A 23522-nucleotide genomic window follows, 5' to 3' on the forward strand; every position below is an offset into this window, starting at 1 on the left:
ATGCTCTCAGAGACCGGTGTGAGTTATAAAAGTGGCGGATCTTGTTTGACAGCAACACAGATGGCGCTCGAGGATGTGAATACCCACAGCAACATTTTGAAAGATTATAATCTGACTTATAGGTGGCTAGATAGTAAGGTAGGTAAAATGTTGCCTTTATTTTTCATTTGTTGGTTCTCATGCCCGACATAATGCTGGTAGGGCTCATCCACCAAGAAAAGCCGGAAAGTCCTTACATATAGGCGTGACGTTTACCCTAACAAAACTATCAGAACATGACAGAAACTCCTTTGCACAGCGTACACTGCCTTGCTAAAATAGCAAGTGTAACTAATGTGCATATTCACTGAAAATAAGGTATCAAACATTTACAGGCAATGAAACACTTGCAGTTCAATGATCTCCTACTGGACAGACTGTGTGTACAGTTCTGTGGGCAGACTGTGTTGACAGTTCTGTGGGCAGACTGTATGGACAGTTCTGATACTCTTAACTCGGCTGTTCTTAAAAAGCTTTCACATTTATGTTAAATTTTATGTTTTCAGTTCCTACAGGGAATTCATCAGATATTTTTACAGTGAAAAATATCTATTATAGATTTAATCGAGAAGAAACTATTGATATAGCGTACATAATATTTAGTTAATACATGAAAATGTAAGAAACTTTTTTTGTACATGTGATTTTGTAAATATATATTTGGTGTTAAACATCAAACTCCAAACAGTGCTGTTCTTGGTGAATTGGGTAGATTTCCGTTATCAGTAATTTGCAGGGAAAGATCAATAAAATACTGGCTGAAACTTATGAAAAATAGGGACTCGCCTTTTTTTAAGATGTATAATGACCTGTGCCAGCATGTACAAACAAATTGTTAGGCAACTAGAATTCATTCTGTGATTGATCACTTAGGTTTTAGTAACATAAGACTTAATTTTGATAGAACTGTAAATTACTTCCCAACTATACAGCGCAGAGTCCGTGACCAGCATTTTCAAGAATGGAGAGAAACCATACATAACATGCCAAAACTAAACTGCTATTGTAAATATAAAAATGATTTTGTTTTTGAAGATTATCTCTGTAATATTACAAATGATGACTTGAGAAAATATTTCTCTAGATTAAGATTGTCATCTCATAACCTTTGTATAGAAAGTGGCAGATATAATGGTGCAGTAAGAGAAAATAGACTATGTATATTGTGCAATCAAAAGGCAGTTGAATCGGAATATCATTTTATGTTATGTTGTGACAAATTCAGAACAGTCCGTAGAAAATACTTTAGAAACATATCTTGGCCTTGTATACAGAAATTTAACTCGCTTATGTCGACAAAAAGTAAAGGTTTGCAGATAAAAATATCTAAATATATTAAAGACTGCATGTTAATAAGAAAAAATGCCCTGAAAAACTTAACTGTTTCTTAAATGTATATTGTAATAATGTGTATACAGCCATGTATTAAGTATCCATTATGGTTTGTGTATGTATATGTGTCTTTGCCATAGTATTTTTTTGTTTGTAAATGGCCAAAGGCAAATTGTTTGCTGATTATGCCAATAAACTTGAAACTTGTTCAAAATATTATCCACTGGTTATATTATTAAAATATTGCATCTGGTTGAACAGAACATAACATACACTTTATCTGAAACAAAGATATATTTTCTCGCATCATTTCATAAAGCAGATTCTGGTCGTCATTCATATCTGAAATATATCCAAGACGGAACGAAATCTATCGTTTACGTTTCGCCATGGAATGATAATCTTTAACTTTCTTTTTAATTGTATACATGAATTCAAACAAGGGCAAACATTCCCGAATAATGGAGAGAAAAAAAACAAAACAGCAGTTTTATATTATCGTTATTATTATTATTATGCCAGATTTATATACATTAGAATCTTATTTTGATTTTCTTTTCCGGTAACGAAAAAAAAATGAATTGCCGGCCATCCGACTCTTTCGTTGAAGAGCTGGATGTCAGTCATAATATTTTTAAGAATGTCATCGAAAGTGTCAGCATGCTTTATTTCCTTCAAGTTATCGGCGTGTTTTATTATATGAAATAAAATAAAATATATAAACCGACCTGCCCATTGACGTAACATAACTGTCAGATCATTTAGTTTTCAGTTATAGAAAGGAGTAACAATTTTTTAAACTTCTAGCAGATATTATAGATATGGTCAGGTTCAAACCATTTTTTCGTCCGAACAGGTGTTGTATTCAAGCGGTCCTAACATACAATTTAGCCTGGTGACCCATGCATTTTTGGCCATATTTGTGTTCACAATACAATTATCTATACACAAGGAAAACAGGGAAAAAATCTATGAAACAGTTTTTTTCTTCAAAATTTAAAAATATAGTCTTTTCTATGAGTATTTTTCATTGCAAAAGGTTCATAAAAGTGGATATAAAACAAGATTTTTTTTTCATTTGTACCCATCATTGTAATTATAATGTATTGCAAGTATTCATGTTTTTATTTGTATTTATAAAAAAAAGCAGAAGATTATGAAAATGTTATATAACGCTAGGAATTTTTTGGGTATATTCAAACAATTTTTCACAAAAACAAGCCTGACGGGCCTTGTTTTTATTTGTTCATTGGTTTTAGAACAAAAATTTTCCTATCATATAAGTGAATTTGAAAAATATCTATGAAAGGAAAAATATATAGGAATTCTTCATAGTACCCACTTTACTTTATTTGTAATCCACTAGGACTGGCACATTTGTATTAAACACTGGGTTAAAGTCAGATTTTCCTTGTTTAAAAAAAAAAAAGACTGAAATAAACTTTTGTGCATTTGGATCGCAGATTTTTCATAAATGATAACAGAACTTTCGTTTTTACGAAGTAATTGTTGCTTATTAGTTAAGTATTACGTTTTTTTTTCTTCAATTGCAGCTAGTCCGAGTTGGTAATTTGTGTATTCTAGCAAACTCAAGTGTTTCAGATCTTTATCTTGTTGAACTTTGCGATTACTCCTTCCTTTAGATCTAAAGACATGCAGCTTCTTAGAGAAAAGAAAATAGTTCGTGTTATAAGCTTCATATTATTGAATAATTTCCTTGTTTTATCAAAAGTTCTGAAATAACGCGGAAAATTAATGTTAATATATATAAGTTATAGCAGTTATCAAACACAAATTTATCGGGTATGAGCATGCTCATAGTTAAGGTATTAGGCCCCTAATAATAATAATGTTTAAAAAATGGCATTTGCTTGGTATATTCTTACAGTTGACCGTGCTTCGCACTTTGTTGCAAATTTTTAAAAACTTTTACCGTGCCGTATTTTTTTCTTTTTTTTAATTTTGTGTACTGTGTATGGTATTTCCTCAAGCTAAAGGAGAGACAAATTTCAATGTGGCGGCCTTTATCCAAAACGTTTGCAGAGAATTCATTTAACCATTATTTTTATGAAAGAAACACTAAACTATTGGTAAACAATTATAAAACTTAAAATAAAACTGTCAATATCATTTTTTTCTAGGGTGCCTCAAATAAACAGATTTAATGAGACAGAATTCTTACTCCCAACATTGAAATATTAAGGTCGAATCCTGCGGGTCTCTTTTGAATTTTGCTCACTTCATTCAAAAAATAACCTTTGGGCGGAAGTAAAACCTACCTACATTTCTTCCACAATATGTAATCTAAAGAATGAAGGCAAAATAGAGAACTTTTACTGCATGTAACTCGGTATTTTTAAAGATGGCTAACTCTACACCTTCTGTTTCAGAGGTTAATTCACTATGAACAACAAGAAATCGCTTAACAAATGATATTTTTTTTCCACTTTTGTACAATAAATCAATAACAAGTATTGAAAGAAGTAAAAACTTACTAGAAAAAAAAGGAAAATAAAGACAAAAAAATGGTCCCAGTGGGGCTTGAAACTACGCACCCATGAAAATTGCAGTCAAAGTAGGTTTATGGCAGGAATTGAATACTCTTCAAAAAGGAGGGCCTAATACCTTAACGGTGTAATATTGTATGAATGATTTTATCATCTAGGTACTCGTATATTAATAACCATTTTTATCTTGAATGGTACATTAGCAAAACTTAGAGACATGTTAGCATTTTTTATGAACGTAGCTCGCTCAAGTGCATATTAACATTTTTATAAGCTATTTTCGAACTTCACAAACATTCACGCTTTTTTCCTATTAATATTTTCAGTAAATTGCCAGGCAATAAAGTAATAAATTGGCGACTTTGTGTGTAATATCAAATTTATTTATTTCTGTAGCGTAATCTGGAGGTTTCCAAAATAATTGAAATTCTAATATAAGCTGACATCAAAACAACACAATCTCTTTTACTATTATTTATAAACTGTTAAATTATGCATAATTCACATCCAATATTTCAATATCCTTAAATACATCCATTTAATATAAAACAGGTTAAGTCTTATTTCAATAGCTTATAACAGTGTTTAATACTAAATCTTATTTATTTACCATTAAATATTCTTTAGGCAAAACCTCATTAAGTCCCCATTCAGTTCTTATTCAAGGCATTTAGGAGCTAAGAATCAAAACTATTTTTACTTAAATTTCAATAGTGACTTTGACCTACAAGCATAGGTCATGTACGAAACACATTGTCTCATCATTGATATATAAAGACATTCAATCAATGCACATAGAAGTTATGGAACAGAAACAATTTTACTTGACCTTCAGTAGTGACCTTGAACTTTGAACGAGAACCATGGGTAATGTGCGCGACATCATTACCCAGGAACCGTTTGTTTGAAATTGATGAAACCTGTCTTTGATGGTCCTCTACCAAAGGTGTTCAAATAACGGAACCACGGCAACGGAATAGAGAAAATTTCAAAATTCTTCTTCTGAGAAGCCACTTGCCATATTAGTCCGATCAGTTCTTAACAGGAAATGCCAAACTACTTCAGAAAATGGGAAAAGCACGAAAATTGGCACAGTTTTTTATTAAAGCATTTTTTTTTCATGGGACCTATTTGATATCTGTCAAGATGGCCGATACGGGGTCCATTTCCCAAAATGGCCGCCAAATCTCAAAATTTACCTTACAAGATTCTAATGGTCATTATATTAACATTCATCCCCAAAATGCACCAAATGTAAATATATATGATAAAATAAATCTTAAATTTGAATCAAAAGCAAAAATAACAATTTAAATGATGTTAATTTCTTTCAGTTTCCATGGTAACAGCTAAAATCTAGCCTTTAAAACTCAGTTTAATATTATGATAACAAAAACCTTTTTTTATATTTTAAAGGATGTTTTGTTTTACTATATGTGATTTATATTATTTTACTTGTATTCCCTCCATGGCAGCATATTAAAAATTGTTGTTATTACCCCACCAGTGTTTAGCCAGAGGGGGCCTATGGGTTGCCCCCGTATGCATGTCAATACGCCAGCCGTGCAAAGAGGTATACTGCAATAACTTTAAAACTACAACTGTTACAGATTTTTTCATGACACGTGATACATGGAAAGATAGCAATATGGAGAATGCCAACGTCAATGTTGTTGCTATTGCAACAAATAGTCCACGAATATGACAAAAAAGTGTCATCCCGCATTTCTTCAAAACTAGGAGAGATTGTTTCTTGAGAAATTGTACATAGATAGGAGGAAAAATTGAAAACATGCTTGGTATCTTATTTTCTCTTTTTGTACATCATTTTGTCCGTCTGTATGTCCGTCCATCATTTGCAAATGGTGGATTCTTCAATAACTTCAAAAGTGCAAATTCTAAAGATTTCTTTTTGAAACCTTGGTAATATGGAGAATGTGAAGGTCAATTAACTTAGTTTCTATATAAAATTGTAGTTCCTATGACACCAAGTACGACAACTACCCTTTTCGGTTTGGGACTTAGAAATGCAAGAATAGATTATAGCGACGGGCTAGTAGGATCAAATGAAACAGAGTTCCTAACTATGCACCCACTGTCACAATATCTGCATAATAAATTGATCTCATAATCATCGATTATGTAATGCTAACTGTGTAACAAAGAAGAGTAAGGCTAAAATGTTAATGTTGCTTTCACGGAAACCACTTACTAACTATTTTGTGAAATATATTACTCAGCACAGTGAGCTGAAATCTGAAATAAGGTATATGTCAGATACTGGTGTCAGTACACATAATAACGAGACTGTAGACAACTTTAGTTAACTTGCATAAGGCAGTGCAGAACATTTCAGCACGTTAGACAAATTACATCTTCCTCGACATCCTTCATTTAGTTTGCACATGCACTTGAGGAGCTATTGGTACGAGACTGATAATTGAGGCAAAAGCTATCAGAAAGGTTCCAATTTATCAAAGATGCCTCTGGTAAGCCTTATTTATCTTGACTTGGAGTCTTAGGAAAGTGAAAGAACACCTGACCCCCATATGTGCACGACCTAATGGGCAACATTTTTAGTACAAATATATGTTCAAGAGGTGTAGCAGACGATGCAGGAATGTACACTGTAGCCCTAATCTTTGTGTGAACAGATGGTTGATCAGCTACTTGACATGTTTTCTTGTAAAGAAGAGTATCGAAAGCTTTCATATATACCACAGAAATATCATATGAACGGTTTGTTTGTAGGAAGGTGTAGAAAATGCATTTTAAAGCTTGATTCACCGATAAGCGCGAGTTGTATGGGTTAGTATTGTTTGACAAGACAGTGTTATTCTTACTTTGGACCGCTTCTTTTGGTAGTGACACAGCCTTACAAATGGTAAATAGATAATATTTGTTGTCTTAAAACTAGTAGAATTGGTATTAAAATTGTGTTTCGAATACAAGTGGTCATTAGATAAATCCTCAAGTACTCACATTTAATATCTCCTTATTTAATATATTTTAATATCAGTAATAATGTCCAGAAATAGATATTAGAGCACATTTTTTATTAGAAATGATGGATTCTGCTCCTATTTTATACCCCCATCACACTCAGCCATGTTACCACTACGTCCTAAAACTGGCAGGACGCATTAAAGAACTTGTACAATGACACCGATAAGAACATGATATGCTCTCCATGAGCGTGAAGGACGCGGTCAAAACAAAAGTAGTGAGGACGTGGTCGAATCAGGAAGCAGTAAGAAATTAATAAGGACGTAGTAATGACGTAACTAAAACCTAGTAGGATGTATTACAAGCGTGGGACGGACGGTAAAGACTGCATGGCGTTCTCATTGCGCTGTCACTGGGTTGTCATTTCGTTCTTGCTACGTCAATGGAGTTCTCACTACGACCTATCTACGCTTGTGTGCTATGACCATGCTACGTCCGTTCCACGTTGTAGAATACTGCATTAGGTTATCAATACGTTCTTTCGGTGCTTAACATGTATATGTCACGTTTGCAGCAGGGTCTCACCGTGTCCGTTACAGATTCTGAGAATTGAGTATGAATACTGGATCCAATTTCCCATCACTTCATTTTCAACCAGCAGTGGGTATGATCGCAGATCATCAGGAATTACCACATAATCACAGACTCAGCAGCACTGGCAGGTTGTAGTGGACTTCTGGATCTTCGTATACCCTTACATACATCTTCTTTTTTTTTAGATATAATATGTTTGAATTTATTCAGAGAGGTGATTTTAGCTACTTATACCGATGACTGTAAGTGTCTATATAAGTTTTGTAGATAATATTAGGCATTTCTGAAAATATGTACATGCATGGCGGCCGTCTTGGATTTTTCGGCCATATTGGAATTTTTTGAGTGGGTCTCATGCTCATTTTTTGTGTTTTGCCCTAAAGTAGTTATATATACCAAGTTTTGTGCTTTTCCCATTTTCTGAAGTATTTTTACACGATTTTACTGGACTAATATCAAATATATCAAAATAATTTGACCGAAAAAAATGACTGGAAGACCAACCACCAAGATTGTTCAAGTTACCATCAGATGGCTTGAAATGGGTTTAAAAGAATAATAAAGTTAGATGAGTGTAAAAATTACTTCGTGAAACAGAGGCTGGATGGATCAGACTGTGTTTACTGAACCGTGTTTTTATTTCTATAACTTGTAGTGTGATCCAGGGACAGCTCTGTATCGAATGTTTGAGCGTCTCAATAACGACCCACCCTACTTGTTGTTGCTAGGAGGAGCGTGTTCTGTGGTTACCGAGGCGACTGCGCAAGTGTCTTATATGTGGAACATAACTCAAGTATGATAACTTTATCTTACTTACATTTAACTACTTGGTGCTTGTAGATGGTATATTAGTAATTGTCTTAATGTCAAATATGAGGAGAACAAGTCAGGTTTGTTTTATGCTTGTTACTTGTATTCTATACTATAACTTCGATGCAAATAAAGGTGCTGGGAAGAGTAGGTTGGGTCTTGTGGTAAGAGAAACGACTGTCCAAGAATCACATTTAGGTAGTAATACTCGGCTTCATAAACATCATATTATTTCGATTAATATATCCGTTGTTCTGTTGCTAAAACATTGCATATTCCCGTGGACAATTTGATTTTGTTGACCATTTTCTGTTTTTTTTTATACAGCTGTCGTATGAATCGTCTTCTCCCGTTCTGTCAGATCGTGCACGATTTCCACGCTTTTTCCGCTTGTACCCTCCCGACCAAAAGCTGAATATTGCAAGAATAGCTCTGATGAAACAGTTTAACTGGAAGAGGGTAGCCACTATTAACGAAGCCAAGGAATACTTTTCTGCTGTAATATATCATTTTCTGTTTTTTTCAAGTTAATATTCATATATTTATGTATTTAAGGTAGTGGACACGTGATGACGTTCGGCAATTTCCGTGTGATTCCGTGTATTTTCGTTCGGCAAATCGGCATTCTTCGGAGGTAAATTTCCGTAATATCCGGAGAACGCCGGAAAAGCATACGGAGAAAAACTAATTAGCGTATGTCCTTACGGGTCCAGTACCTTCAGACAATATAATAAAATTAAGCTATAAGTTAATGTATAAAACAAAACACATACATTGTATATAGTAAATGACACAGACAACACTTACAGAGCTATGACATTTTTGTTACATTTAAACGATGAATAAGTCTCCTTACAGGTAATTGACGATTTCGTTCAAAGAGCAAAAGTCACCGATGTAACTATAATATCGCAAGAAATATTTGTTAATGAACCTTTCGCCAGGATTCAGAATCTTAAAGTAAGCTTTTACAATACCTTTCGGATATATTTTGTATTTTAACCGATGAAAACAATTTCGAATCGTTTCTATGAAAAATGAAAAAGATAGTGTTCCCGACTAATTAATATAGTTGACGTGATGTTAATACAGTTAGGTGGTGCGTGGTCTGGGAGTTGTGGTCTCGAAAGTCTAGGCTTTGAGCCCCGATTGGGCCATGACCATACACTCTCGTATTTCGCCAGTACTACTTTTATGGGAACGCATTCGAAATTGATTCCAATAAGGTGATAGCTTTCATCCCGAAATAAAATAAATTAGTACACATGTATATATTAATATGAAATTAAAGCAGATTGTAATATTATGCTAAATTTTTGCTTTGTTCTTAAAAATTAAATGTTTCTTTATATTTCCTTTAAAATTAACAAATTTAAGTTTAAATTACAGTGTCTAGTTTAGAAACATGTCATTGAATGTATAATTGTATATGTTTCAGCAACACGATGCTCGAATTATTATAACTGCTATGTACGAGGACAAGGCCAGAAAAGTTCTATGTGCGGTACGTAATGAACATAAAACTAATAATAATGCGGTTAATTAGAATGGAATAACAGTATAACGACCATCATCAGTACATATTTAATAAGTGTGTCTGTTTGTGTGTTCGGGTTTAACGTCTTTTTCAACAATATTCAGTCATTCAACCAACGGTGGTTACTTGTTGTATTGAGCACAGTGCCAAGTCTTATAGTGCTTCCTCACTGGAATACTACACCGTAGACACGTGACATGATACTCCATTCAGTCACGTTATACTGACACTCGGCTGACCAGTCCTAGAACAACCCTCTTCATCTTGAGCGCAAGGCGACGAAGCTGCTGGTACGTTTATCATGCCTTTTGGTATAATGCGGCTCAGGATCGAATCCACAACATCTCGCACTCAAAGCGAGAGCTTTATCACACCTCTACCGAGGCGATACGACAGTGCAACTGAAAGTCTGAGAAGTTGTCGATAATTCGTGCTTTTGTCAGAAGAAATCATACCTAATATTTATGCCTTAAAGATCTCACAAAATTTGCGCTATTTAGTGTTAATTGGCAATTTTCGAGTTTCTGATTTTTATCAACGTCTGGGGAAATCTGACTTTTTAATGTCACTTCTGATGATCAATTTTATATAAATTTTTATAGCGTAATTAATATGTGATCATACTTGCGCGTGTTTCAAACGAACATGAGGCAATGCTGCCGAAAAGTCGCAGATAGAAAAAAGTTAGAAATTATCAGACTGTATTCCCAGGTTATGAAAAATGTATGCATGTGAACGTATGATGGAGAGATATTAGCGCCGTATTTCAACACACCTAAACATTTATCGTTGTTTTGTGTGTAAGTAAATGTTTTTAAGTGATATGCGTTACACAGTTATTTTAAGACTATGTCAAATATACAAAGCATTGGCCTTTTTCTGTATTTTCAGTTGTTACCAATATAATTCTAAGTCCGCAACATTTAAGAAAGTTGTCTTGATCAAGCGTAGTAACAAATGCGATACAGATTCCACAAAACTATTGTTGTTTTCTAATTTTTGTTAACTAAAATGGCAGGATATGAATACTGTTTGCGCAACAGATGGAAGTGTAGCCATGTTTGGAAACAGTTTTGATTATAGACATTATATGGTCCACATATAGTCTGGATATTCATGTATTTACCGAGCTTTTAATACTGGTTTATATGGTCCACATATAGTCTGGATATTCATGTATTTACCGAGCGTTTAATACTGGTTTATACGGTCCACATATGGTCAGGATATTCATGTATTTACCGATCTTTTAATACTGGTTTATATGGTCCACATATGGTCTGCATATTCATGTATTTACCGATCTTTTAATACTGGTTTATATGGTCCACATATGGTCTGGATATTCATGTATTTACCGATCTTTTAAACCAGTATACCGAGCTTTTAATACTGGTTTATATGGTCCACATATGGTCTGGATATTCATGTATTTACCGATCTTTTACTACTGGTTTATATGGTCCACATATGGTCTGGATGTTCATGTATTTACCGAGCTTTTAATACTGGTTTATATGGTCCACATATGGTCTGGATATTTATTAATTTACCGAGCTTTTAATACTGGTTTATATGGTCCACATATAGTCTGGATATTCATGTATTTACCGAGCTTTTAATACTGGTTTATATGGTCCAAATATGGTCTGGATATTTATTAATTTACCGAGCTTTTAATACTGGTTTATATGGTCCACATATGGTCTGGATATTCATTAATTTACCGAGCGTTTGATACTGGTTTATATGGTCCACATATGGTCTGGATATTCATGTATTTATCGAGCTTTGATACTGGTTTATATTGTCCACATATAGTCTGGATATTCATGTATTTACCGAGCGTTTGATACTGGTTTATATGGTCTACATATGGTCTCGATATTCATGTATTTACCGATCTTTTAAACCAGTATACCGAGCTTTTAATACTGGTTTATATTGTCCACATATGGTCTGGATATTCATTAATTTACCGAGCGTTTGATACTGGTTTATATGGTCCACATATGGTCTGGATATTCATGTATTTACCGAGTTTTGATACTGGTTTATATGGTCCACATATAGTCTGGATATTCATGTATTTACCGAGCTTTTAATACTGGTTTATATGGTCCACATATGGTCTGGATATTTATTAATTTACCGAGCTTTTAATACTGGTTTATACGGTCCACATATGGTCTGGATATTTATGTATTTACCGAGCTTTTAATACTGGTTTATATGGTCCACATATGGTCTGGATATTTATTAATTTACCGAGCTTTTAATACTGGTTTATACGGTCCACATATGGTCTGGATATTTATTAATTTACCGAGCTTTTAATACTGGTTTATACGGTCCACATATAGTCTGGATATTCATGTATTTACCGAGCTTTTAATACTGGTTTATACGGTCCACATATGGTCTGGATATTTATTAATTTACCGAGCTTTTAATACTGGTTTATACGGTCCACATATGTCTGGTATTATGAATTTACCGAGCTTTTAATACTGGTTTATACGGTCCACATATTGTCTGGATTTTATGTATTTACAGCTTTTATACTGGTTATATGGTCCAAATACAGTCTGGATATATTTTGTATTTACCGAGATTTTACATATTGTTATGTGGTCCACCATATAGTACTGATATTTAATCATATTCGACTTTTATCTGGTTTATATGGTCCACATATGTCTGGATTATTTATTATTTAGAGCATTTAATACTGGTTTATACGGTCAACATATGGTCTGGATATTTATGGTATTTACCGACTTTAAATACTGTTTATAGGGTTCACATATGGTTCTGGATATTTATTAAATTTACCGAGCATTGAAATACTGGTTTATACGGTCCACATATGGTCTGGTATAGTCATGTTTTAGCGAGCTTATATACTGGTTTATACGGATCACATAGTGTCTGGATAATTATGTATTTACGGAGCTTTTAATACAGGTTATACGGTCCACATTAGGTCTGGATATTATGTATTTCCGAGCTTTTATACTGGTTATATGGTCCAATATAGTCTGGATATTCAAGTATTTACAGAGCTTTATAATACTGGTTTGATACGGTACATATGTCTGGATATTTATTAATTTAACGAGCTTTTAATACTGTTTATTATGTCCAACAATGTTGGATATTTATTAATTTTACCGAGCTTTTAAATGTTTTATATGGTCCACATATAGTCTGGTTATTCATGTATTTACCGAGCTTTTAATACTGGTTTATATGGTCCACATATTATTTACCGAGCTTTTAATACTGGTCCACGTATTGTTTGCCTGTTTATGTATTACTAGGTTTTATTACATGTGCTGGTCCATAGTTTGTGCTAATGACCAGTCTGTAGTTTAATACTAAATTTTGATGGACTACAGATTAAACTTGAAGAATAATCAAACACATATTGAATAGCTTGCCATTGGTCCGAGGTCCGAAAGCAATAGTTTCCACAATTAACCGGCAAGTCATTCAATAAGTGTATCATATGGATTACATATCATATTGATATTTATGTATTTTGTTTATATGGTCCACATATTATCTGGAGGTTTATTTATTTATCAGGCATTTAAGATTGGTTTATACGGTCCACATATTGTCTGGATGTTTGTGGGATGGTATTCTAAGACATTCTGGAAAGTAGACCTAGATGAAGTGGATTGTACGGAAGAGCAAATGACGTTAACAGTGGAGGGTGCATTTATTACTGGAGCGGTATTTATGAATCCAGTAGAAGAGAAAGGCATAGCTGGCATCACAGGTTAGGCATAGCTGGTATCACAGGTTAGGCATAGCTGGTATCATGGTATCACAGGTTAGGCATAGCTAGAAACACAGGTTAGGCATAGCTGGTATCACAGGTTATGCATAGCTGGAATCACAGGTTAGGTGTAGCTGGTATCACAGATTATACATAGCTGGAATCACAGGTTAGGCATAGCTGGTATCACAGGTTAGGCATAGCAGGTAACACAGGTTAGGCATAGCTGGTATCACAGGTTATAACGTTAACTTGTTCACTGTTTTAGTTAGCGTGAAGAATGTTTATAGATGTGGAAAACAAATAATTTTAAAGCAGAACTGTTAATACATTCACTCTTGTTTGATATAGTGTTATACGTTTGTTGGAGGATAAAAACACCTTCATTGCTTGAAGTTATCAGACAAAAGGTATTTATTTAGTTATTTATTTATTTCTCCGAAAACATGGGGTTTGATAATTTTACCGAGGTTAGAAGGTTTTCAACAATTTATTTACTTATAGTGTATTCTACGAATTCGGAATGATAAACTTTTGTATCAGAGTTGCACAAGTTCCTTAACCAGCTATTCGCATTACGGAATGTTCCGTTTTAGCAAACTTTCAGATATTATTCACCATCCACAGGACACTATTACACTGTACTCATACGTAAACATTCTGTACAGGCAGTGTATTTTATATCTATTTACAGCGACAGAATTTGAAATGACATATTTCAACCATCCAACATACAACCCGGAGTGGGCATCAACCGATGCCGTGGCACCGTTGTGTTACGATCATATTTGGGTAGCCGCTCTCGCACTAGAATGCGCTCTACAAAGCATACAAAGAATCGGTATATTCTTGTGTTTAACTTGAAGCAGCATGTATACAAATAAATATTTTGATTTATTTTCTAGACTCATGTTAAACTAACAGCCAGTTAAATTTTGATTCAAATACTAGACTTGTTGGGAAACAATAGTATGATATTTTGATTTCATTGTAAAGATTTTTCAGTGTTCGTAATTCTTAATCCTACATTAGTTTTTCTAAGTATTCTATAGTGCATTTTATTTGACCTGGCGAGGCGTGGTTTCGAGACGGTCCAATACATTTTTGTGCAGGGTATGTAGTACATGTAACCAATGTAGCGTTGAATTTTAATCGTTGGTTACCGAAGATTACGGAATGAAACAATTATACTGCTCTACCTATTTTGCTCGTTTTTTGAGATTACCATTATTTGCATATATCAGAGATTAACTCCGTCCCGCCAGGTCAAATAAAACGGACTATAAAATGTCGAAAATTTACCTAAAACTTGGTCAACTTAATCAACCGTAAGCTTAATGAATACTAAATACAAACATTTAACTCGTACGGATTACCTAAAATTCTTGCCGTACCCGATCCATGTACTGACAGTGTATAGATCATTGACAAACGCTTTTATTTGTTTAACTTCAGTCTGTTTACTCTCATTTTGTAGTTTTAACTAGCAAAAGTACATTCATTTGATGGCTGGGTTGGTCCATGTTTTTCATAAAACACCTCAACATTACGTAATAAGCAAACATTTTAGTTTTTCTTCATTTTTCGAAACGTTTCCACTTGAATCGCAACTTTGCCACTTCGTCATAGTTAACTCAGTTCAGCACAGTCAATTTTAAATATTTAATATATATAATGTGTCGTTTCTTTATATAATCTATCAGGCCATCATAGAGCATTAGACGAGTTCATATACACTGATGTTTCCATAAGCAGCACGATTTTCACGTGTATGGGTAACATATCATTCATTGGTGTATCCGGACGAATATCTTTCAAAACCGGCTCAGATCCAGAAAGAATTGTGGAAATAGAACGTATGCAAGGTGATCGTTATGTAACGCATGTGGAATGTAAAACATTTGAGCCGTGCCATGAGAAAACCAACATAGTGGGTTTGCGACCAGCATGGATCCAGACCAGCCTGCGCATCCGCACAGTCTGGTCAGGATCCATGCTGTTCGCTAACGTTTTCTCTAATTGCAATACACTTTGAAAGCGAACAGCATGGATCCTGACCAGACTGCGCGGATGCGCAGGCTGGTCTGGATCCATGCTGGTCGCAAACACACTACGTTGGTTTTCCCATGGCATGGCTCATTTAGTATTAAAATAAGAAATTACAGTTTAAGCTGATACTGTACATACGAAAACATGGAGAGAAAATTTTCATAACTTTCATTATATTTACCATTACTGTAAAGTCAGTTTCGCAAAATCAAAAAATTAGTACGTGTGTCATGAAATAATGACGCCTCTCTAAAATAGATTTATACTCATCCAAAAGGAAATGATAATTTTATGTTAGGAGATTTCATTTTCATACCTTTCATCTCTGTAATGATATTTACATTTTATCATCAGATGGTCAACGTGAAAAGATTGGTCTGTACCGGCTGGATCTTGAAAATAAATTCTTTGAATGGACAGAGGGCTCTATCAGATGGAGAGGTTAAACCATTTTTAATTTACTTTACAATGTACGATAAAATCTACCTATATAAATTAGCTAATGTTTTGGTGTTTATTTGTACATAAAGTAAATTGTTAATAAAATCAAGTGTTTTCTGTATATATTTTAATGCAAGGGCCAAGGAGTTATTTGAACATTTTCTTGATGCATGGAACTAAAATAATTATCGTACTGAAATGATAATGCTTGTTAGATTATCCATGTTCCATGATATATTCGTAGTATGTATCTTAAGCATATATGATCTGCTTGTATACTGAATATTACTGAACAGTAAATTTATTTTATATGTTTAACACGAGACAGGAGGATGGGAGCACATTTGATTACCTCTCAAAAATGCTGTAGACGGGCCTGGTTTTGTTTTGTTTGATTGCTTTGCTCCCAAATGGTTTTCCTATCTTAAGTATCATAACAGCAGCCTTTACGTGCCTAGTGACGTATGTTTATTGTTACTATTTCTGGTCCATTAATTGTTCCTAGTCTTTTAGGATCACGGAGTCCTTTAACTGATTCTGATTCTGTTGGATCATAGAGTCCAGTAACTGTTTCTGGTTCTGTGGGATCACGGAGTTCATTTACCGTTTCTTGTCCTGTTGGATCGCGGAGCCAATTAACTGTTTCTGGTCCTGTGGGATCACGGAGTCCATAAACTGTTTCTGATCCTGTTGGATCGTGGAGTCCATTAACTGTCTCTGGTCCTGTGGGATCATAGGGTCCATTAGCTGATTCTGGTCCTGTTGGATCATGGAGTCTACCAACTGTTTCTGGTCCTGCGGGATCACGTAGTGCAATTAACTTTTTCTGTATAACAGTGTTCCACTCAGACCAGTGTTTTTGTCTGTAATAAGCAACTTGATACGTTTTTCGAATTGTTCAGGTATCGTAACGTTGAACTGCTTTAATTCAGTTCTAACTTGCCTTTGTTTCAGACGGAATAATACCACGTGATTCCTCCTATATTTCTTACAAGGAAAAAGTTATACCGAACAGTCTTTATATATTCATGACGTCACTAGCCAGCACTGGCATTTGTCTCGCTCTTGTCTTCTTCGCCATCAACGTTGTATTCAGAAATAACAGGTACTTGAACAGTTTAAATATATAGGGGAATTATAACATAAATAGTTCAGATCTAGTGGCTGATTTGTGATTTTGTTATGCGAAACAACGACAGACGTTGTTATGTTGCCCCGTCGAATGCCATCCAGCCAAAACCTTTGGCCCACCATCACCATGGCTATGGGGGCCATATCAAATGTTGTGATGGTGCACCGCCGAACCTCACCCGGTGAAAGGTCGTTATGGCGACCAGCCGAACGTCGTCTTTCCGCCCTCCGGAATTTCATTTGACTGAACATTAGATCTTTGATTTTACTGATAACTTTTATAGTCCCGTCGTTAATTAGTCAATCAGTCCGCCAGTGTAGGGTAGACGGCTTCATCCTACCAGATAGGGATATTTGACTTGCATGACACTAGCCGTCTTATCAAGGCAAATATGTTTGACGAATAAACACAGATTTCTCCACGCGTGTCAAGGTTACTGCCCGGACAAGATCTGGCATGTCCCTTGAGTACCCCGATCCCATACTTCGGGACAGGTACTAGGGTTTACGCGCGATACTTTGTCTCAGTGGGGCAAACGTTTCTTTCTAAGCCACATATAAAAAAATGGCACACTTTTAATTCGGAAGAAACGGACGGATGGATATAGGAACGGGCGCAAACACTATCGCACATACACTATATAACCAGTTAGATGGCTATGTCGAGCTCACATCAATCAGGCAAGATATAAAATTATGTGCGCATTCTCCACATTGTCCCCTATCTATGTCTAAAGTTTCATAAAACTCATGTACTATTAAATGTACACATAGTGTGACTGGCGGATTGACTGACTGACTGACTGACGGGGGCATACTGTGTGTGTAATTCCACTCCAGTAATAGAACTGATGAAAGCATGTCATTCCGGAAGGCGAGTAGACGATGATCGAAGGAGCGGCATTTAACAGTGACTTTCGGCGGGGCACCATAACGACATTCGATAGGGCGCATTATCAACGTTTTGCGACGCCACGTCCGGCGGGGAGCTATAACAACGTTCTGCTATTCGACGTCCGGCGGGGCGTCAACGTTTGTCGTTTTGTCTCTGCGATTGAACGATACATAGAAATTGCACACATCAGCCGCCATTGATTTCACAACTGAACTGTTGCACATGTTTAAACTTTAACTGTCATTTGCATTTGAATATGAGTTTGCCTATTTTTTATTTTTTTCTAATTATTTCTACGTATTGGATTTTCAATCTCAAAATGACTAATTGGCAAAGAGAGGTCATTGGTAGAAAAATCAGGAGCCACCTATAATTGTAACATGAGAATAAGTAATAACTACGGTTTCACAACCGATCATAGTTCATACGTTGTATCACTCACACTTTCACAAATTCTTCAGTACAACCAACAACTATTTCAAGAATTTCATAGCAAGTTTTTATTATCCACTTGGATCAAAACTGCTTCGATATAGAATATGTGAAAGAAATGCCAGATTTTCAAAATGTATCGCAGAAACGTTGTATCAATTTCCCTTAAGACGAGCCAGCTAACCAGAATTTCTAGCATGTTTTGGTGAAAAATGCAATGTTCTCTGTTTTTGTACAACTGTGCATATCCATATGTAAGTATATTTCAGACCATTAATGTTCTAATATTTTATATAGATATGTGAAGCTTTCATCTCCAAATATCAATAACATGGTCCTACTTGGCTGTTTGCTATGTTACTGTACTGTGTTTTTCACGACATCGAAAACAGAAAATAATTTCGTTTGTAAGGTAAGAAATTAAATCTTATTCCATTGTTTGCAAAGAAATATCTCCGAATTATAACGTATGTATAGCCATATGTCACCGTCCCCCAGTTTTTTTGACGGAAATCTACATAGAAGAATAAAGTTCATCCTGTTTTGTATGTTAATTTATGGTTTCTATACTGTTGTCATAATATTATTTATAACTGTTTACAGGTAAATGGAGCATTTCAAAATCTTTCAGTCTGAAAAAGCCTAATTAAATATGAAGAGTGACTGAGCAGATAAGACATTCGGACAGTAAACGAAAACGTTTTGCAATGAAATGGCATCCACTTAAGACATATATTCAGGTTACAAAAAATGAGCGGTTAACTTTTTGGGGGCAGTGCCCCCAGATATACCAAACCGTCTGTCAATTTCCTTGACGAGCTTATGACCAACGTGACAACACAACACAAACAAGTTCCAAAGTATTATACCAAACATAACTTCAATTTTGACGTTTTGCAATTATATTTTTGATCCGGATATGATTAAATACACATTTTATATTAACAACAGTATCTGAAGAAAACTAAAATGCATTGTAAATACAAATGATAATATATCTACTTAAGCGTAAGAATAATAAAGGTGCTTGATTCGATCACGTGATCGATGCTGAAACCGACACTTGTTTTAGTGATCATGTGACCTATCCTGAAACCTAATAACTAGTTTCAATACGGTCCAAAAATGTGTTCTTGATATTGTGTGAAAACAGTGACTACAGTAACGTGTTAGACAGTTGAAACTACCCAAAACGTTTAAACTACATTTTAATCAAATATATTTCGGTATCAAATTACCCAAATTTATGCGTTGTACTTCTATAATTACAGATAACAACAAAGCGGATTGATATTAAAAGGGGCCCTTTTTTGGTCATGTGACCCACTTCATGGCCGCATTACCTATAAGAATATAGATCTATTTCTACACAATTTAGCGATAAAATAAATAACTAATGGCAAAGAAACGTAAACTATTTATGTCAGCATAATTCTTTCTTATGTTCATGTGTTTGAAAAGCGACTGATGTTTGCGCTTGTGTAATAAAAAGGAATTTAAGTGTATGAATACAGACGCGCCAATTCCTTCACGTGACCAAAAAGTGCGCGCAACATTGATCGTAGACGTCGCAGTTTTGAGTAAGCTGAGCATTAATTCTTCGTTACCGCTGGGAAGAAGATAGAAAGGGAATTACAACGCCACTGATAAGCCGATATTTTACTCTTTATTTCGAATTTTCGGACACTTGTCCTTTTTCAAGAATATGGAAATATTTTTCTGACTAAGTAATATCCATGTAACATTTGTCCGAAAATTCGAAATAAAGAGTAAAATATCAACACAGATAAGCCGATAGATTATTGATTTTTCATTGCCGTGCCTCGACACCGTTGTGGAAGTGTATTATCGGGAAACTTTATCAGTTTGCGGCGATTAGTACAGTTTATCAGTAGGCGAATCTATAAATATGCGGCAACATCATATAGATCCCGGGTAGGAAAACTGTAGAAATTGTCTTTAATTAATGTGAAGATTTTATAGATGTTTTGTTCTTTGTATGAATGTTATCTTTTTGAAGACTATGATTGTTAAAATGTTTGTAAGGTATTTTTAAAAATTAAGGATTCATTTTGTGTCAGCCAGATAATTGATCCACGTCAAAAATCAAGGTATATAACAAATATTTCATGAGTTATTCCCTCTCTTTACTTAGAATTTCAGGTTAAAGTTTTGATGCACATTCGTTCTATTATTACTGAATGGATTTGGTTCCTACTTTTAAATATAGTTGTTCAACATCATCGCCCACATCATATGACACAAGGTGCATAACCCTGGTACAATTATTTTATGAATTATTCCCCCGTTTTACTTTGAATTTTAGGTGTTAAAGTTTTGATGAACATTCACTCTATCTCTGTCATTAATGAATGGATTTGATTCAAACTTAAAACAACTGTTCAGCATCATCACCCACATCATATGACATAAGGTGCTTAACTCTGGCACCAATTTGAACCCACCCGCTTAGCTCAGTAGATAGAGCGTTGGTCTACGGATCGCGGGGTCGTGAGATCGATCCTATGGCGGGACGTGTGTTCTCCGTGACGATTTGATAAACGACATTGTGTCTGAAATCATTCGTCCTCCACCTCCGACTCATGTGGAGAAGTTGGCAGTTACTTGCGGAGAACAGGTCTGTACTGGTACAGAATCTAGGAACACTGGTTAGGTTAACTGCCCGCCGTTACATGACTGAAATGCTGTTGAAAAACGGCATTAAACCCAACACAAACAAACTGGCACCAATTTTTCATGAATTATGTAACCTTTACTTAGAATTTGAGGTTAATTTTGATGCAGTTTCAATATATTTCAGTTATTACGAAATGCTTTTGATTCAAACTTGAAGTAGTTGTTCCATATTATCGCCCACATCATTTGACATAAGGTGCATGACTCTTGCACCAATATTTTATGAATTATTCCCCCTTTTTGCTTAGAATTATAATTATATAGTGTTCTGACACACTTTGTCTTTAGCTCTCTTATTAATGTTTTTGACACAGACTCAAGCTATTGTGCAATATCTTCATCCACCATTGGAGTCATTAAACATTCAATAGACAGCTCCAGTTTTCTCAGATTTGCCAAGTTTCACTATCCAGCATCAAAATAGTCGAGCGCGCTGTCTCCTGTGACAGCTCTTGTTGATGAGCCTGCTGATGGTGAGCTTGACGTAGTTGTCACAATAGCAGTCTGGTGTGTGTACATATGTGCATGCGTTTGTCTGAGTTTATTAGGACTTTAACTTATCCTTAGATCAAGGGATTCTTAAATAAATTGCCTTAATGATACTATGTGTCGCGTGCAAGAACCAAGTTGGTAGCTTAAAGGTCAAGATAATACTTTGAAGTCAAGGGTCAAATCTCTGTGCTGTTTTGCTTGTCTTGGTCATAATCAGCCATGTACTGAGAGATTCTTAAATACTTTTGCATAAATGTATACCTCAATAAGATGATGTGTCATGTGCAACAACACCATTGGTATCATTTTTCACAGCTATTTTTTTTTTAAATTTGGGCTTGCATATTACTTTGAAAAATGGAACTTTTAATATGCCTGTTTTTGTTAGACTGTCAAGAACACATGATGTCAGGACATAGAGTGCAAACAGACGTATTGAAGAAATGGAAATACATTGTAAAGCTTTATCTTTTTCATCTTATTAAACCTGCCAATGAAGGTTTTTGTTTGTCGATGAATAATTGCTATTTAACAAGACTAGATGTTTGCTTTTTGAACAAAACATAGAAGTGTACAGAACACAAAGTTAATAAATTTATTGAAACACGAACTTGTTTCTGTTTATTGTTGTTCACTGTAAAAGTTGTGACCACTCCATGTCTTGCCACACACCTATGCATTACATAATGCCTGTATGTACTTCCCTGACTTGAATGGGTTACATCAAGTCTTGAAACTGCAAAGTACTGCCCCATCAGTCTTCTCAGTACTTTGATTTGTATAGGAAAAGAGCTGCAGATACTGACTTTCCACGAACATAACTCTCCAGAATGTGCCTTTCTGCTCCGAAAAAAATCCCATTTCACCAGTATTTTTCTATTCCGTTTTCAGGCGAGGATATACAGCGTGAGTCTGGGATTTACAATTACGTTTGGGGCCTTGTTCTCAAAGACGTGGAGGGTATATCGCATATTTACAAACAAGAAGTTGATCAGAATGGTAATGAATTTTCCTGACCTCTGTTTTAAATAGAATACAAAATATAAATGTTAGTTTAGGAAGTTGGCAGATAAAATAAAAAGTCAGTACAATCTTCAATAACTAATTCGTATATGATAATAATTAAATAACTATGTACAATGTTTGATCCAGGAGAAATATCACTGCGTTCATGGCGTGCTTATTCATTTAAATATAGTCATAAAAGCATATCAGATGTGCACGAATTCTGATATAACGACAAAAGTTTTATTTCTGGTGTGTGTGTGTGGTTTTTTCTTTTTGTTGTTTTTTTTTTGTTTTTTGTTTTCGTTAAAAATACAGAGACAAAGAATACAACGTACAACATTTCGCCCCACGCTAAATTCTGACAGTTTCAGTAAATGATATCCAAGATATTAATATCACAAAATGAATTCGTAATATTTTGCTTTGTATTTAGGATATCAATAGTGATTGAATAAATAGGAAAACGGCACTCCTTATACATGAATAATTCTTTAATTTGTTTAAGCATACCATACGCAGGTGTATCTGCCAGTGACGCGAAGCTATAACACGTGACTATTTTAAAGCGAATTGTTACAATATAGGGGAAATGTTTGATTTGTATTTTTCTTTTCCATTTTAGCAAATAAAAGACCGCCAGCTGTTTGTAGTCAACGGTCTTCTTGTTGCCTTGATTCTGGTTGTGTTAATAGTTTGGGAAGTACTTGGACCGGAAACTGTAACCATTAAACTCTTGGAAAAAGAGGTGATTAATGCATAAGTATGTTAGCATACTATATACTATACGTTATGAATAATATATTCTGTGTATTAAGCAAACATTGA

At 34.8% G+C, this 23522-nt stretch overlaps 1 protein-coding gene across 1 annotated transcript; it reads left to right on the plus strand.

Annotated features, from left to right (window-relative positions):
- Positions 1 to 16047, plus strand: LOC123532332 (gamma-aminobutyric acid type B receptor subunit 1-like). The gene is made up of 9 exons (XM_045313740.1): positions 1 to 138; positions 375 to 500; positions 8074 to 8211; positions 8556 to 8726; positions 9087 to 9188; positions 9667 to 9732; positions 13357 to 13552; positions 14247 to 14393; positions 15956 to 16047. Exons 1-9 carry the CDS (start codon positions 1 to 3, stop codon positions 16045 to 16047), a joined length of 1176 nt encoding a protein of 391 aa, XP_045169675.1.
- Positions 16048 to 23522: the final 7475 nt, after the last annotated feature.

The sequence above is a fragment of the Mercenaria mercenaria genome, chromosome 11 (genome assembly GCF_021730395.1).
Source record: "Mercenaria mercenaria strain notata chromosome 11, MADL_Memer_1, whole genome shotgun sequence".
In the NCBI taxonomy this organism is placed as follows: Eukaryota; Metazoa; Mollusca; class Bivalvia; order Venerida; family Veneridae; genus Mercenaria; species Mercenaria mercenaria.

Bases quoted from the DNA above. Each gene is read 5' to 3' on its own strand.
- LOC123532332 (XM_045313740.1), top strand. From the start codon at position 1: ATGCTCTCAGAGACCGGTGTGAGTTATAAAAGTGGCGGATCTTGTTTG. The intron at 501-8,073 runs GTTCTTAAAAAG...TATAACTTGTAG, and splicing joins CTGATACTCTTAACTCGGCT to TGTGATCCAGGGACAGCTCT. The intron at 8,727-9,086 runs GTAATATATCAT...GTCTCCTTACAG, and splicing joins CCAAGGAATACTTTTCTGCT to GTAATTGACGATTTCGTTCA.